Genomic DNA, 15,108 nt, shown 5'->3' on the forward strand with positions numbered 1-15,108 from the left:
GGGAAGGGGCAGGGATTCCCAGGAATTGGGCCATCACCCACTTTTTGACATTGAAACTGTCATGGCACCTGTGGGTGTGCCATTTAGCATGCTAATGTATTACAGTGAACATATAATGAAGCTCAAGTCTGTGGAAGGTGAATCTTCCTCTATCTTGGTGCTGATTGCTGTGTTATTTTTTTATGGGTTGTGCCCTGCCCCCTTGCCTCCTGTCTCACAGCCATTGAGTTTTAGTTGATTCAAAAAGGAACAATATGCACAATATCACTAATCCCTAGGGAAATAAAAATTAAACCACAGTGAGATACCACCACATCACACCATTTGGAGAAGCCATATTCATCCACTAGGATGTCTCACTGAGAAAAGCAGAAAATATCAACTGTCAGTGAAGATGTGGAGAAATTGGAAACTCTGTGCATTGCTGGTGGAAATGTAAAATGGTGCAGCCACTGTGGAAAACAGTATGTCTTATCCTTTAAAAAGTTGACAGAATTTTCATATGATCCAGCGTTTCCACTACTGGGTGTATTCCCAAAAGAATTGGAAGTAGACTTGAACAGATGTTTGTATACCAATGTTCATTGCAGCATCAATTCACAATAGCTAAGAGGTAGAAACAACCCAAATGTTCATGGATGGATAAACAAAATGTAGTATATACATAGAATGGAATATTATTCAGCCTTAAAAGCAAATGGGATTCTGATATATGTTACAACAGGGATGAACTTTGAAGACATTGTGCTAAGCAAAATAAGCCAGACATGAAAGTGCAAATATTACTGTATTATCCACTTAGATATCTAGAGTAGTCAGATTCATAGAGACAGAGAGTAGATTGTAGGTTACCGGGGACTGGGAGCATTGGGGGAATGGAAAGTAATGGAAAGTTGTTGCTTAATAAGTACAGAATTTGAGAAGATGAAGAAGTTCTGGAGATGGGTAGTGGTGATGGTCGCACAAAAACATGAATGTACTTAATTCCTCTGAACTATACTCAAAGAATGGCCACCACTGTAAATTTTATATTATGTGTATTTTTACCACAGTGAAAAAAAAGTAATAGGTAGACTTTGCACCTTTACCCATAAGTGAAGATATGAAAGTCTGTTTGGAGGAGTAGTTTAGCATCAGTGTACAGGATTAAAATATATGATCCACTCTCCTCTCTCCTGCCACATTGACGAGGAATTTTTTTTCAATAAACAGGTACTACAGCACTACATGCTCAGCAGTTGACTGAATTCTAGGATGGGGAACCACAGACATCCCACTGTGATGCTCTCTCAGATTTTCATTGTGCAGGAGGTGGGTGCCCCGGTCCACCCTCACCCAGTATACTGTTCAAGGGGTCAACTGTATTTAACTTCTTCCTCCAAAAAAGTCATCTTTTCCTCCTCCTTCCTCCTCCTCTTCCTCTTCTTCTTTAATTAGTGCCTTTGAGTGTACAGACAAGTTCTAAGTAGGAAGGTGAGCACCAGGAAGCTGGCAATGTGGAGACTTTTTCTGCCAGGAATTAGGGCAGCCCAAAAAGAGAGGCAGAGAAGGAAGGGCAGGTAATAGAAGTGCTATGATGAGACTGTCACCAGGTCTTTTTAAGGGGGAGGTCTGGTGCTTTTCTTCGTGGAGACCTGTACATTTGATTAGGAACTACATTTTCATATGTTATCTGTAGTGACCTGGCCAACAGTATTGGCTCGAACGCTGGTTGCTACATGCAAAATTTGCACTGAGAAGGAGGCAGTGACCCGAGTATACAAAGAATTCTGCAAATGGTTTCTTCAATTACAATTTGTTTCAGGGGTGAGGACTTCAGGATGATATTTTAATGAGGCACATACCACTTAATATGCCAAAATATCACAGATATTTTCTCCATACACATAGGATAAATGTGAAATTTACTTAGGCACAAGTCTAACTCTGGAATAAAGAGAAAGGGACCATATCTGAAGTTAGGAGACTTGAGTTTGAATTTCATACCTGCAGAAAAATGAATGTGCAAATACATATCGCTATTAATCCTGTTACAAGTCACTTGCACATTGTTCTCACTTGCTTTATAGCAGCTCTGTTATTCCCATGTAACAGGTGGAGAAATTGGAACTGAGAGATTAACTAATTTGGGGAGTAGTTAATAATCAACAGTCTGATATTAAACCAAAGCTGCCTTCTCCACACTCTGCAGTTCTTTGGGTTCCATCTGAGTTACAAAAGGCAGGTGATTATATACATGAATTTTCCAGAAGACATGGTCAGAAAATTCTGTTCCCTCAGTTGTTTTTAGGACAGGAATGAGAATAAAGTATCATGTCAGTATATAGTTTCAAGTGAACCATGCATTTCTTGGTTATATTTCTTGTTTACCTTATAATTTGTAGAAGATTTTCATATAACTATTTCAATTCAAATAGGTGGATGATGGATTTAACTTACTTTATAGATGGCGAAATTGAGACACATCTTTACTTTTCAAAGATCACAGTTTGCTAGTGGCTGAATGGCAGTATATCCCAGGACCCTCATCTCTGGGCTGCTGGTTATCATGACTGTGCAGAGGTGGCTCTAAGGTGGCTCTTAGGCATGTTTAGGTGGTGGAACCTGGGTGTCACACTGACCTAGGCTAAGCACCGTAGAAAAACAAAAAACAAAAAAAAGCAAGCCTTCACATGCTAGTGTTTCACATATGCAAGTTGTAGTTGGTAATAACAATGTGTAATAAAAAGTTTTTGAAGGAAAATTCAAAGTTCGAAATACAGTATTCACTAACTTTATATTCTGCGAAAAACATTTTGCCCAGGAAAAGACCACTGTTAGGTGTATTAGAATTAGAAAAGTTCAGACATGAAGATTAAAATGTTCCTGCTTTTGTTTCTGTAATCGCTTCTTTACCAGCCAGCATTTCTTGCACATCTAACCCTTACAAGGCAAATCTAACCTTCTGGAAAAGCAGACCTTCTCAAGAGATTGATGTCTATTAGGAGCTAATGGCATCTCTTTTCACAGCTGATTCTAACCGCCTCATTACTCCCACTTCCCAAACACAGACTCCTTAAATACACATAGCTAAACCTTATCTTCTTTTTTAATTTTTATTGAAGTATAGTTGATTTACAATGTTGTGCTAGTTTCAGGTGTACAGCAAAATGATTCAGTTATAAATTACATATAATATATTCTTTTTCAGATACTTTCCCATTATTATAAGATATTGAATATAGTTCCCTGAGCTATACACCGGGTCCTTGTTGTTTATCTGTTTTATATATAGTAGTGTGTATAGTAGTTTGTTAATCCCAAACTCCTAATTTATTGCTCCCCCCACCAACTGAACCTTATCTTCTAACTTCATTCATTCAATCAACAAATACTTATTAAGCACTTTAACATGTACAAGCACTAGTCTGGTCTCTTGGGATATGTTAGCAAACAAACATAAGAATCTGTGCCCTCTAGAAGCTTACATTCTAGCAACTTTGAAGGTAATTTACTATCCAGATATTAGTGGTATTAAATATGTTGATTTCTAAGGAAGGTGGAATCCACTAAGTATCCTGATGTGGAGCTGGTTTCTAACCACGGCCTTTCCGTGACCATGTCTGCTGGCAAATAATCTGTGTAAGAGATGTTAAAAGGAAATAATCTCTTAAACTCAGTCTGGGTTCTGAATTCTCCTGACCTTTGATAGGTCAGCTCTCAGATAGGACAGCTGAGATTCTGATAGAATCTACCAGCTACCAGCCGTGGTTAAATTTGAGGTTAAATCAGTCAGGGAAGTATTTCCTTCATGGCAGTCAATGCTAAAGCAACCTCTCCTCCCTGACCCCTCTCCAAACATTATACTGCCATTCACTGCCCGTGAATTTCAGCCATACATTTTATTTTCCTGACCAGAGCTCAGTAATGATAGAAAAACAAAGGATTCAGAGGGGAAGCAAGGCAGAACAGGGAGGAAAGGGGGAGGGTGACTGAATAGCCTAGTGGCTCGTATCCTAAGCAGTGTCCACAGGCACAAAGACAAATGTTTTGTCTCTCATGACATCGTCCAATCTAGGCCAATCCTTTTGAAACAAAATCAGCCTTGAAAATTTTCAGAGACTCTGCGACTCAAAATCTGAAAGTGTAAGGTAAGGGGGAAGTAGCGTGGCTTATAATTTACTTTAGAAAATGTGTTACAGTGAAGACATGAATGGATTCAGTGAGTACATTTTAAAAAGCAAATGTGAAATATGTTGAGCTTATAATTTATGAAAAGTTCTGACTTGTAGATTAGGACTTTTTTTTTAAATAAAAATTGTTATTTTGAGTTAAGTGTAGATTCTCTGTACCTTTTAACCTTAAAGATATTCTGCACATTCTGTGTGTAGCTTTTTCATATAGGAAAATGCGATTTGGTACTTCCTTTGTGCCCATCACCTAAGTTCTTTTTTTTTTTTTTTAATTGACGTATAGTCAGTTACAGTGTGTTGATTTCTGGTGTACGGCATAATGTCCCAGCATGCGTATACATACATATATTTGTTTTCATATTCCTTTTCATTAAAGGTTATTATAAGATACTGAATACAGTTCCCTGTGCTATACAGAAATTTGGTTTTTATCTATTTTTATATATAGTGGTTAACATTCATCACCTAAGTTTTAAAAAAGCTGCTGTTCATTAGGCCCAGCTGACATGAGAAGTTATAATTTTCTTGGTTTTCTAAAAAAAATGATAGCTGACATTTTGTGACTTTTGAATGTGGGTGGGAAGATGACAAATAGCGGAACATACATCATGAAGCACTGTCAGAGAAGGTGACGAAACTTGGGAATGTGTGCTGATAGGAGGGCGGGAAAGAGGAGGAAGATTTCTTAGCAGAGCAGCTGCTGGGCAGAAGAACTCATGGCTCACGCTGCTGTGCTTACCGAGGGCTTGGATTCTGCAGTGGCATTGAAGCAGTCTCTTGTTCCAAGTTTAAAAAAAAAAGATACCTAATTAGGTTTAATAAAATAGTCATCTCCTGTGTAACTGTTTCTCCTAAAACATATTTTTGAATGAACTGTATTATGTTTCATGCTTTCCTCATGGATGCATTCTAGACGTTTCCTCTTGTAGAACTTCTTGCTTTAATCCTGATGGGCATTTCAGTTTAATTAGTGTACAACATCTTTAGCTATAAACTTAGAAGTAGAGCTCTTCCAAGATTAGATTTCAGAGAGGTTTTCTTCACCTTTGTTAATTGCATATCAGAAAGATTGCTTGTCTGTCTGCAATGCTGAGATGTGTGTGGGTAGAAGAAGTCAGATTCATCAAGAGAAAGGCAGAGAGTTGGCCTGAGCTATCTTATTCTGACAAGCTTGATTTTGTGCCTGCATGCTTTTTGGTGAGTGAACATAGTTCAGATAAAAAAAAAAAAAAATCAGCCAGGAGCCGAACTACCGGTCATCCAATTCATTTGCAAGCTTAGGAAATTGAGTTGAAGGTGGTATCAAGAACCCTTCTTTAATTAGCAGAATTGCCGTTGGCAATGGTCTGGACTCACAGGGGCAATTTAGGAGACAGTGGTGTCCATGCTGAAGCCCTGGGCTCCAGTCAGTTGCCACCATCCACTGGAGAATCTCAACCCTATGGGCCAGTAAAAAAGATTATTCCATCACATTCTGCAGCACATCAGCCCCCTTGTCAATTCACCACACCCCCTTGTCAATATACTGCCCTAAATATAAATTAGGACTGCTCTTAAGATTTGGGGAATGGGTGGGGAGCAAATCATCGTAATTTGAATGGGACCTTAAATACTCTGCAAAAGCTGGCTGGCTCTCTGTTAGGAGTCTGACCACATTAATATCATTATAATTCAGATATCATTACAAATAAACATGCAAATCCTTGGTTTTGGTCTATCATTTATTGCCTACTTTCATATTAGGAAAGTCTCAAATATCAAAAGACATAGTTCTTTTTTTTTCTAACAATAAAAAGCAACATGAAAAGTATGAATTCTCATGATAGGAAAGAATAAAATCTTTGGCCAGATTATATACTACAATTTATAGTATTTTGTGGAAATAATGATTGGTAAAAGTTGAAAACTCTTCCCTTGAGTTTAACACAAAATCATGGCTCGAGCACCATTTATCTGGCAAATTGCCAGAACTGTCTGCTCAGCCAGCTCTCCAACTCCTGAGAGACTGGGAGCCTATGGGTTGGGAAGGCTTGTGAACCAAACAGCTTCCTCACGGAGCGTATGATATGGGAATGGAGGAGGGAGCTATGGTACTGTTAGGTTGTTCTTTTCTTGGGGTATAGTGGAGCTATCCAGCAGCTGCTAGGGACTAACACCATCCTGGTTCTTTAGGGATAGGCCCACCTGAGTTTCTATCACCTCAGAAACCCCAAACATTGGGTCTTCACTCAGAACGCAATACAGACAATGAATGATTGGAAGTGGCTGGCCACAAATGAACTTGTAGTCATTTACTGGGAGGACATTAGCAGAGAATATGCTGGATGCTTGTAAGAAATATGGCCTCAGAACTGTTAGACACTGGGGTTTATAAAGAATTCAGGGACCTTATTGGTTGATGTGAACCCTATTGTGTTTTATGTGTGGCAAACTCTTTTTTAAAAAATTGTATCTTTTGTTGAAAAAAATTTTTAAAGGGGGAGGGTATAGCTCAGTGGTAGAGTGCATGCTTAGTATGCATGAAGTCCTGGGTTCAATCCCCAGTACCTCTGTTACAAATAAATAAATAAATACTTAATTACCCCCCCAATTTTTTTAAATAAAAAAATTATATACTTTGTATACTATGTCACAAGCGTTACAAGAACTCAATACACCAGAGGTTCCCCCTTTTTTCAGAAAAAAAATCTACCTGTCTTTTCCCCTAAAAGCTTTGAGGTCTAATTAGAGACAGTGAACTAAATGTGCATGAAAAGTATAGATGAATCTTAAGAACATGGTGTTGAATGAAAATGGTTTTCAGTGAAAAAAATGAAATGAGATTTGTAGCACAGTGTCATTTATGTACCTTAAAAACACAAACACACAATCAACATTTTGTAAGGGTACATGCATACCAAACACTTCAGAGTGATGTGACTATGGGAAGGAGGAATTGGGGACTTAAGGGAGGGACTGGAAATGAAGGGTTACTGGCAAGCAAGGAACTTGCTTGGACCCATGATGCTGGGCTGTGGACTGAAGATTATAACTCACCTCTGTGAACCTGAGGGTCAGAGATTCCCATGGTAGGAGGGAGGAGAGATATACCTGGTCCCTGGGCAGAAGGTGGGTAAAGGGAACCTACTTGGGTCCTGTTTCCCCCTCCATCCTGCCATCTACCAGTCATTCCATGAAGTCTGCAGAAGGGGCCATGCCATAGGGCAGGGGTCAGTGAACTTTTCCTATAGAGAACCATCTAGAAAATAGTCTAGACCATGCAGGCCAGACAGTCTCACAGCTACTCAACTTGGTTGCTGTGGTTTGAAAGCAGTCACAGACAATCCATAATAAATGTGTGTGACTGTTTTCTAGTAAAACCTTATTTAAAAAACAAGAGGCAGGCTGCTTGTGGCCCATGGGCTGTAGCTGGCTGACCCTTGGCCTGGGAGCTGGACCTCTTTAAATGGTGTGGACCCCCCCTCTTCTGGACGGCCCAGAGCAGAGCCTCTAAGATGATTCTGTCAGTCAAAAATATGACCTATGAGGACAAATACAAAGGCACCAGGCTCATTTAAATTCAGAGAAAAAGAATCTGAGGTCCACAGGGGCTTCCATGATAATAGAATCTCAGACACTCTGAGCATTCGCTGCTAGGATAAATAACCCATGGGCAGGGTTCACATCGTTTTTCATTTGATCAAGTCGAGCGTGTTTCATAAGCAAACGCAAATGCTCAAGAGCTTTTCAGAGTTTGTAGCAAGTGGCGAGAATTTACATTCTGTGTCTCCCAGCGGAAATGTGTCAAGCACTCCCTCTCCACCTTTCTCAAACGTCTTGGCTTCAGTCCTAGGGCTGCTCCCTCCAAGCACCCCAACACTGGACAGGAGGCTGTCTAAGCAATAGCTAAATCCATGCCTTCAGCTCAGATGAAGGGAACGTAACACAAAAGCATAAAGCCTTCAAAATGATCATTTCTACATGAATAGGCCAATCAAGCATTGTAGAGTCAAGCATGATGATCATCAGCACGATGATTTTCAGATGTCAGCAGGAAAAGGAAAACAAAATCTAGAAGCTGGATTGCCTGTCACCTCCGCCCTGGTCCAGTGGCATCTAGTTGCTAATTACTGTCTCTCGAGGCACTGTCCCCCTCCCCGGTCTTGTTTGTCTCGTAAGTGTCTCAGCCTGTCTCTCATTACTGAGACCCTGGCTGTTTCCCAGCAGAGGGACAGTTTCCTCCGGCACTAGAAGGACAGCCTGTACCCTGATGTGACTGACATCTTCATTCAGTCCTGTAACAGTGTGCTTATCCATGATGATCCGTTTGTTCCAAGTTAGAGTTCCCCAGGCACCCCTCCCTTGCACTTTACTGTGCTTTCTTGCTACAGCTCCTACACTTTACTCTCCCAGGGAGAGGCTGTAAGGCAGAAAAGGACTCTTTTAAAGCCTGTATAAATTAGCATCAGTGATAAAATTCACCCCCAGAATTTCCCAGGAGTCCACACGTCAAGAGAGAGGTGAGAAGAATCATTAGCTAAGTGTGCTCTTCTGCGGGGGTTTCACTCCAGCGTCTGTACATCCTGACTATGACAGGAAGGAAATTCTCCAAGCAAACTTAGGGAGAAAAATTAATAGTCAAAGACTCCATAGACCTGTTATTCCCATGTCTGGTTATAAGTCCAGAAATACTGAATTATTGGAACTTGTTCGTGAAGGAAGTTCATGTCAATTTTTCTGAGAAAAAATTGCCCTCAGTATGGCACCCGATTTGAAAATTCACTGTTGGATAAGCTTTGGAACTACTAACCTGACTATGTGCTTCCCGATAAATAAATATTATCTCAGTCATTCAAAATGATGCAAAAATGTTCATCTTAGCTCACTCACATGAAGTCAAACGTTGCATTGTTTGCTCAGCTCTACGATTCTGTCTTCTTTTTTGCCATGCTTCTGTGTCTGAACCTTCCAGGCCCACCAGCTACGTAGCCTCTTCACTTTCATGCATCTGCATCACTTTCCTGGAGGAGGAAAAAAAAGCGTGCCTCCTTTCCAGGCACAAAGATGACAGTGAACTCGAGAGAGAAAGAGAGAGACACAATATTCTTTCTACTTCTGGTGAACATTCTGGGCATCTTGTTTAAAGGGTCAAGAGACTATTTAATTAATAATAGTAATAAAAGTGCCTAACATTATTCATTATTGAATATTTATGTTAGGCTGTACTAAGCACTTTAGGTGTATTTTATCCTTATAACAACCCTGGGGGAGAGATATTAGTTGAATACCTCATTTATGTGGGGAGACTGAGGTTTGGTATATTAAGTGACTTGCTCAGGGGTAGAATTTGAAGCCAGGAAGTCTGGTCCCTGTTTCCAATCTCTATGCTATAGCAGGGAAAGGAATAGAGTAGGTACCATCCTGAGTCCGGCTTCTTTGTGATTATGCGGTTTCTCAAGGGAGACAAGTCTCCGTCATCCAGGTAGGATTTACTCAGGACAAACTAAAAATGCCTCATGGTTTAATCTGGCAGCTCACACCTTACAGCCCTCCTCTGATCATGCAATCAGTCCTTGTCTGTTCAGGGAATATTAAATCAGGTTATTATTAGCTGAGAAATAATTACGAATATATATATAATTCATGTATGTAAATGTATTAATACCCTTTTCTTGCCCTTAATCTTGTCTAAAGTGTTATCATGAAGGGGCATTTTGACGTCTACAACCTAATCTCTCAGAAAGAATAGAGTTTTGTTTGTTTGGATTTAATGTCCACAGGGTGTAAATCTTTAGTACAATAGAGACTAGAGGTTGTTTTTTTTTTTAAGAGAAATATTTGTACCTAGTCTACGAAAGAGATACCACCAACCCCTTTGTCAGTGAAGTGTTTTTCTAGATGATTTTCCTGATGCCTTTTTTGAACAAAGACACGTGTATGAGATGCCCAGGCTGAGCTGGGGTTGCAGAACTGCTTTTGGAACAATGCAAAACTAACTGCCCTGCATATGCCCCAAAGAAGACTTTGGCATTTTTCTCTAATGTAGGTAATTATTCAAAGACAAACTTGGGACACCAGTAACAATAATAAGAGCTGACTTGTATTTAAAGCTTTCTATGGGTCAGATGCTGTGCTAAGCAAATCATACATACTAAGTGGTTGCTATAGATCTGAGCACACTATTATGCCCACTTAATGGATGAGGAAACTGAGGTAACAGGTAGTAAAATAGGAGAGACCAGATTTAAGCACAGATCCTGTTGACTTTTAGTCCTCTGAATCACCATGGTACTCAGCCAAGTGACATAATCCCAGCTGCTACAGGGTCCTGGCAGGCAACTTAAAGAAGTGAGGTCAGCGGGTGCAAAATAACAGGGAATGATGAGGCTGTAACAAATAAAGTGTAGCCTAGCCAAGGGGAGCTGCTACTCTCATCAGGCAGGCGTGAAGTTCAGGGCGCCAGTTCTTTGATTTGTCCAGAGTGGCCAAAAAGCTGGAGTTCAGCAAGATATCTCCCAGTTTTTAAATGTTGACATCCATTTTATAAAGGCATTTTGCATGCCAACAGCACACACTTGCAGCCTATGCTGAGCCTATACGCTGCCATCTCCCACCTCTACTGCACTGGCTCCACAATACAGTGTCTCCATTGCAATGTATTTGCTCTCAAATATTGACCTTCTGTAAGGAAGTGCTCCCGGATGCTGAGCTCGAATTCTCTGCTCAGTTTTATGAGAATGGAAAAAGATTAGATGGACCTGCCCATTTCCGTGCCCCATACCCCAATTTATTCAGCTCAGGTACCTACTGCACCTTCACTTTCCTGCAGGCTTTGTACTGCAGTTGATTTTTTCTGTCTCCGTTCTACCTAGTATGTTTCTGTTCTCTCCCAATTACATAGTGAGCCTCTTGGGACAAGTCCAAAGTCTTACTAATTATCCCACTCTTCCCATCTTCCCCCAGGCCTGATCTCAGTGCTTAATAAGTTTACCTTTCAAATATTTACTGAATTAAATATTAAAATTGCAGTACAGGTGAGGCTTGTCTTTGTATCCTTATTAATTATCAGACAGTTTCAGTGGCTTTAATAAAGAATTAAAAATATAGTTACTTTGCCTCTTTAAGCCTGTTTTCATGACTTAAATGGGAATAATTACCTAACCTCCAGGAATCACTTAATAGGTATAGATTGCTTAGCACACAGCACCTGATGCATAAAAAGTACTCAATAGCGGTCATTTCTTATTGTTATCACGGCTTTCACAAATTGCACTTGGGATTTAATACAGTAGAACCTGGACTGACTAAACAGCAGGGGGTCCCATGGCAGCTGGTCCTTACATCATGAATTGAGATCCTGAGGAATTCGTAAAAGGTCTCCTCCAAATTAAGGCAGTGGAGTTCCATGTGTATGTTTCTTGTCAACTGTAATGAATGAAATAATGCCTTTTTTAGCAACACGAATTGACCTAGAGATTATCACTACTAAGTAAGTCAGACAGACAAAGACAAATACCACACGATATCACTCATGTGTGGAATCTAAAAGAGGACACAAATGAACTTATTTACAAAACAGAAACAGACTCAGACATAGAAAACAAACTTTTGGTTATCAAAGGGGAAAGAGGGTAGGGAGGGATAAATTAGGAGTTTGAGATTTGCAGTTACAAACTACTGTATATAAAATAAACAACAAGGTCCTACTGTATAGGACAGGGAACTATATTCAGTATCCTGTAGTTAACCATAATAGAAAAGAATATGAAAAAGAATATATGCATATACAACTGAATCCCTATGCTGTCCACCAGAAACTAACACAACATTGTAAATCAGCTATACTTAAATAAAACAAACAAATTGAAAAAAAACCAGAACACCACTCTGCATTTTTTCTTCCATGAACACAAAAGCCGAATTCTTTCAATGCTTATTGGTTTTGATTAGCCTGTGCTCTTGCATCATGTCTACATGTTGGGTAGGTATGTTTGTATCAGCTTATTATGATTTTAATAAATTGTCTTGTGCCTGAGGCAAACATTTCCTTATGGGGCTACCATAAGAATTGCTGTGAAGTTTTGTTTACCTGTCAGGGTGTGGAGAGGGGTTGATTCTGACTAGGAGTCCAAGAAACCGTAATAGAAACAAACTTCTTGGGAACCATGCAAGCTGCCCTGTGTGTGCAGAAAGCCTCCACTAAGGACCACTGACCTTAAGTCTGTTCTCTTTACTCAGGCTGGTGGAGTGCATGTCAGAGGCTGAGGTGTTCTCAGTGACTCCTCAAAACAATGCTAAGGACACTCCATATTAAGTAACTTTCAGTCTTCCAGACTCCCTTAACCCTCTGCAAACTATTTACAACCAGGTGCATATTTCTGGAATGATGGCTCTGGGACAAGGCTTTGGAAGAACATGTTAGCAAAGCCTCACCTGACTATGCAAGTAACTTCTTCAGGTGTTTTGCTGGCAAGATCACTTATCTTTTGTGGTATATATATATTTATATATTATATTATATTATATGCATATATATATAATAGAATACTACTCAGCCATAGAAAAGAACAAATTTTGCCATTTGCAGCTAACAAGGATGGACTCTGAGGGCATTATGCTAAGTGAAATAAGTCAGAGAAAGACCAATGCTGTATGATGTCACTTATATATGGAATCTAAAAAATACTACAAAAAAGCTACAGGCCCACAGATATAGAGAACAAACTAGTGGTTACCAGTGGGGAAAAGGCAATATAGGGATAGAGGATGAGAGATACAAACTGCTGGGGGTAATATGGCTACAAGGATGTACTGTACAACATAGGGCATAGAACCAATATTTTGTAATAACTGTAAATGGAGTGTAACATTTAAAAATTGTATTAAAATTTTTAAAAAGATTACTTACCTTTGCCCCAATAGGAAAGGTTCTGTTACAGAAGCAATTTCTTTGTTGCATCTTTTGTGAATCTTTTTCTATTAGTGCATTAATCCTAAGAAGTATTGATGGCTTAAAAGATTTACATGAAACGTTCAGGGGTCCACCATCATAGTGTTTAATCACGGCACATGGCTAAAGACCAGAACCACAGTATTAAAGGGCTGTGGCTGCCTCACTCCGTGCATCTCAGCCGACTTATTTATCTTCTGCTCAATTACCGGTAAGAAGTAAATAATAAAAGCGTGTGGTACTCTATTATTTTCCATCTAATTATTTAGAAAAGCCTCCCCTGTGAATTGATTAAAGTATTATATGGAGGAAGATTTCAAACAGGCTCTGGATAAATCTACTAACTCGTGTAAATCCACCTATTACATTTAAATGGACTTCCTCTGAAGTAGGTCATTCTGTAAAATGACAAGGGCCTTAATTTTGTCTTTCGTTTAAACATGTTTTGCAAGATAATTTCTCCTAGCAACCTGTTGGGTTATTAGTTTGGCCCCGATGCAAACGGAGTTAGCATTAAACTGCAAAGCACAAAATCCCTTGTTTGGTTTCCAAGAATTTGTTTCCTAAAATTTAAAAATATTTTCTGTTTTTTCTTTTGTTTGGATAATGGCAAGAGTTTGTTAGACTGAAGATTTGACATTATCTTATTATCCTAGATAAAGGCGTTGAGCATTCAAACTGTGTTGGACAGCTCATCCAAAGCAGGCGTTATCTCCATCTGAATTCTCTCTCTCAGCTTCCATCTCCCATGTCATCATCTTGCTGGGTTTTGCATCAATATGTTCAACTCTTCCTTTCCTTTCCATTTTTGCTTAGATTATTTGGTAGCTTAAGACGTCCTCACCTCACCCAGCGTCACTGTGATACCGCCAAGCCAGCCCCCTTGACCTTAATTCTAGGTATTCCAGGCAAATCTGCCTCCTATTTCTTGGCTAACTATCCCCTAACATGCTTCTACCATGTCCTCCCCAACTAAGAAACATATCATGCTCCCTGTGGCTTACCAACAGCTTCCAACATCCTCCTCCTGACTTTTGAGGATCTCCGCAATCCAGCCTGTCCCGCACATCCCAGCATGCTCTCATTTTCCATGTTTTGCTTTTTCCACTTAACCATGAACGAGTCGTGATTATGCGCAGGGTCAATGGATATGGTTGTGCAGCTTGTGTGCAGCCCCTGGTGTTGTGCATCACATAGTGCTGGTCAGTCTACTTCCCTGGTTTTCTTTCCTCCCATTGCTTGTCTGCCTAAGTCCTCACCCTTCAAAGCATATCTTAGCCATGATGTCTTCCTTAACTGTGCCCACTCTCATTGTTCTCCTCTTCCTTTGAAGTTTTGCAAGTCTTATAAGCTCTTACCCGCAAAACAATTCCTAATAAGAACTCCCCTGCTACAGAGGGCACAAACCCCCACTTATTCATCTTTCCATCTCGACAGCAGAACACGGTAGGGCTTGGTCACTATCGAATCGTTTTCTCTTTTTTCAAATATGATTGTTTTAACTCTCCTGACTCTTTTCTGAGCTCCTTGAGGGAATGGAGCTTGCATGGTACTGAGCACCGGATTGATGTTTTATAAGTATTGACTGTTTGATTCCTGGGCATGATTGATAATTAAACCAGAAAGAAAAAAGAACAGCAAATGTTGATACGCTTCTTAAGGCAAAATCAGGTGCATCTCTAGTTTGATTCCAGAGATGATCTAACATGAACCAAAGGGTTGTAATCTTCAAGTAGTAAGGCCCATTCCAGGAAGTTGTCCAAAATATCCAGAGAGAAGAAAGAATTAATCATTTTTCACCAACAATAATAAAGCAGATGTCAAGCAAGCCAGCTTCAATTATTTAGAACAGAGTAGCAATGCAAGGTTATTAATATGCAAACTAAAAGGCAGAAAAGCTAGAAAAGCAAAATCTCTGCCCTCTTGTTAGAGATTGAAATTTTACAAGGAGTACCTGTTGTCATAGCAGAAGATGATTCTAAATACAGATCCAATGGTAACTATGAA

General features: G+C 39.7%; 1 protein-coding gene across 1 annotated transcript in view; it reads left to right on the forward strand.

The window, feature by feature from the left end:
• The first annotated feature begins 1,239 nt into the window (after positions 1 to 1,239).
• Positions 1,240 to 15,108, forward strand: part of RAPGEF5 (Rap guanine nucleotide exchange factor 5) — a 241,542-nt gene continuing 227,673 nt past the window's right edge. Inside the window, exon 1 of the mRNA XM_031455033.2 lies at positions 1,240 to 1,311. Within this exon, the coding sequence (XP_031310893.1) occupies positions 1,255 to 1,311 (57 nt within the window). The 5' untranslated portion in view covers positions 1,240 to 1,254. The remainder of the gene's footprint in view (positions 1,312 to 15,108) is intronic.

Source organism: Camelus dromedarius, chromosome 7 (genome assembly GCF_036321535.1).
Source record: "Camelus dromedarius isolate mCamDro1 chromosome 7, mCamDro1.pat, whole genome shotgun sequence".
In the NCBI taxonomy this organism is placed as follows: Eukaryota; Metazoa; Chordata; class Mammalia; order Artiodactyla; family Camelidae; genus Camelus; species Camelus dromedarius.